Genomic DNA, 3,057 nt, shown 5'->3' with positions numbered 1-3,057 from the left:
TCTGGTTGTTCTTGTTGTTATGGAAACGACTGGTCTCGCTACTCGCTTGTCATTGGTCAGCTGTCAAAAAGGCGCTTGACGTAGGATTTTATTTTTCAGAAAAGTTCAACTTTCTTCAACTTGAAAAGATGCTGTGAGCTGCAGAAAAAGACGCCGGAGGTGGCATTTAAAAAAAGTGCTCAGGACTTTTTTTTTTTAAAAACACTGTTTACTCCATAGGATTGTAATGTAAAACAGACACTGGCAGCTTCAAAAAAGACGCCAAGTGTGAACATAGCCTAATGCTACATTTCTCCAAATCTGTTCTAATGAAGATAAACCTTCAGGCCAAGTTGTAGATCAGCTTGAGGAAATGTACAATTTTGTGTGAAATATTCCTTTAAGTCTAATGAGGTTACTGTATCAGAGAATGTTCTATGTAATTTTTTCTTTTTTGTATTTATTCATTTACATTATATTCAAACTTGGTCACCAATGAACACGTCTCCATTCATCCACCTCAAACTGAAAGAGTATAACTCTATAGTTTTACACACCAGTGATTTCTAAGTTTTAACTTCACTTTTTGCAAACCTGAAGTGTGAAAAAGTAATCTCATGTTTACATTTTTAAACAGTATTCACACTCGATGGATTTATTTATTTGTATAAAAATAAAAAGGCAAATTGATGTGTTCCATTCACAAAACTGGCCAAAGATGGTTGCTCTTCTGATCATTTATTAGTAATTTTAATCAGGTTGTGAGAAAATGCCCATGATGTTTTTAATGTTTGTAAAACGTTAGCTAAATAGCAATTAATCTAGTCATTTACATTATTAGACATTATTCTGTACAATACATAGGCCTATTATTAGCCAAAAATAAGCTATCGTTTCAACATAGAGGTAATCAGAGACTTACTTTCTTGTATCTCAGAGTTGCTTCTCATATCAGAAGAGACAGATTAAGATTATATAGCTGTAAAGAAGCTCACATTCTGACGCTTGTGAGTTTCTGAGATGGTTAAAGAAATTGAGGTTACAGGTTAGTTGTTTAACGCCCACCTCCTTTAGTTATGACCACTGGGCTCTTCAGTGAAATATTTCACAGACTGGTGCAGAGATAAAACACCAAAAAAAGTAACTAAGGTCAAAGGAAAACTGATCATCATAATGGTAACAAAACCACTATTTACAGTAGATTCCACAATTATACAGTACCTAGCCTAGAATCAGTCTGAATAAATGCTTCATTAATGATAAAAGGAAATATGCTGTTTTCTCTCACTCCTTGCACCTACAGCCACACTGATGAAATATACTGCAAATTAAAATACAATTGAATTAATTGCTTTGTTTTTTTTCCTGGGATTTGATCTGAAATTCTTTGTGACCACATAACCACAGGCTCACCACAGACCTCCTCTTTTTTAATCAACATTTTCCATTAAACAGTACCACATAAAAACAATCGCTGCACAAATGTTTCCAAAACTAGATTGAAAATGCACTTAATTGAATTGATACTTTAACACGTATCAATTAAGACGCAGCATTTGTTCTTTCTCAAAACAAAACAAAAATAATACAGAAAATGAAAAGAACATACAAAAAAGAAAAAGAAAATACAAATATTGTGAAAATAAAAGAAAAAGCTTAAAAAAAGTTTTGGGGTCCTTCCTCAAAATTCACAGTTTATTTGGACTCTTTCTTGATCTCAATACATTGTTTTTGTTTATAGATTTACTACAGACTATACTCCATATTCTTCAATAGTTAGGTCTTCTGAAAAAATGCATTAATCTATAAGAGGTTTAGTTATTCACATTTGGTCATATTGAATGTTACATACATGTACATGGTTGGAACTTAAGCTGCATAAACAATGCCCCATTCGGACAGGCTGAGTTTTGTCTGTCAGCTACAGATGATTCTGGGATGTATAGGCACAAGACACATTACATTTGTTCATCTTAATGGATGTATAGTATTTATATTGTACTTATACTGATCAGGTCAGGTGTATTTGATGTTACATGACAGAACAGCAGCATTGGTCGGGATAGTCATCAGCGTTCACTTTAAACTCATTTCCATACACATAGTAAACATTAGGCTTTCCTTTCCACATGTAGTTCACTTTTGTTATGGGAATGAGCTCGATTGTCTGCCTCTGAAACAGATTACAGAATGACAGATTCAAGATCTAGTTACAGACCGACTGGTAATGATATAGCAATGTTTGTGCATTACATTGTTGTGTTTTAAAACATACAAATTATAATTGGAAATTAGGGATGCACGATATTGGATTTTTGCCGATATCCGATATGCCGATATTTTTCCAAGTCATTTTGGCCAATTGCTGATGCCGATACCAATATATTTCATTTTGTTTGGAAACAACACCAAGTCCCTCCTGTGCAGAGATTATAAACAAATTATAATTTTGTTTTGGTTAGTTTTTAACAAAAACTTACTTGTTAGAATTAAATAAACACTAATGAGAGTACATTAAATGCTTTGAAAATAGCTATAAATCAATCACTGCAGTTTTTTTTAGACAGATGCAGTGGTAACCTTTACATTTTATTTGTAGAGTTAACATTTGTAAATGGCCTAAAGCAAAAGAGAAAAATCTATTAGACCTCCTTGTATTTAAGTTTTCATAATCTATTTGACAAAATATTACACATTAATGAATAAATCTGTATATATACAATTATTTAATTTACAAGTGTCACGTTTGTGATATTTTATTCATGTAAGCTATAGCTTCTGACCTTTAAACCAAAACATACTTAACAGTGACTTGCTGCCACTTACTGGTGGATTTAATTTCACATTTAAAGTATCTTTTAATTTTTTAAATAATTAAAAAATATCACTATTCAACATTTCATGTTTTAAATATCAAAACATTATTTATGCATTTGTAACTGCAGGCTAAATCATCCCATGTCCCTCTAAGTTGCATTAACATGTGTAAATGCATCTAAATGCCACTTCATATTCAACTTCTGCAAAGATGAATTTTATTGATACTGATTTCATTTGTTTAGTAACAGCCTAAATGTA

General features: G+C 32.1%; 1 protein-coding gene across 2 annotated transcripts in view; it reads right to left on the bottom strand.

Annotated features, from left to right (window-relative positions):
* Positions 1-2,011: 2,011 nt before the first annotated feature.
* Positions 2,012-3,057, bottom strand: part of LOC107584868 (protein SSUH2 homolog) — a 38,223-nt gene continuing 37,177 nt past the window's right edge. For both annotated transcript variants that reach the window (XM_016271626.1, XM_016271627.1), the window contains one exon: positions 2,012-2,152. In XM_016271626.1, coding sequence (XP_016127112.1) covers positions 2,012-2,152 — 141 coding nt within the window. The remainder of the gene's footprint in view (positions 2,153-3,057) is intronic.

Source organism: Sinocyclocheilus grahami, unplaced genomic scaffold, assembly GCF_001515645.1.
Source record: "Sinocyclocheilus grahami isolate Dianchi unplaced genomic scaffold, SAMN03320097.WGS_v1.1 scaffold64.1, whole genome shotgun sequence".
Taxonomy (NCBI): Eukaryota; Metazoa; Chordata; class Actinopteri; order Cypriniformes; family Cyprinidae; genus Sinocyclocheilus; species Sinocyclocheilus grahami.
The sequence above is the reverse complement of the archived record's forward strand: the minus strand, read 5'-3'. Positions and strand labels throughout refer to the sequence as shown.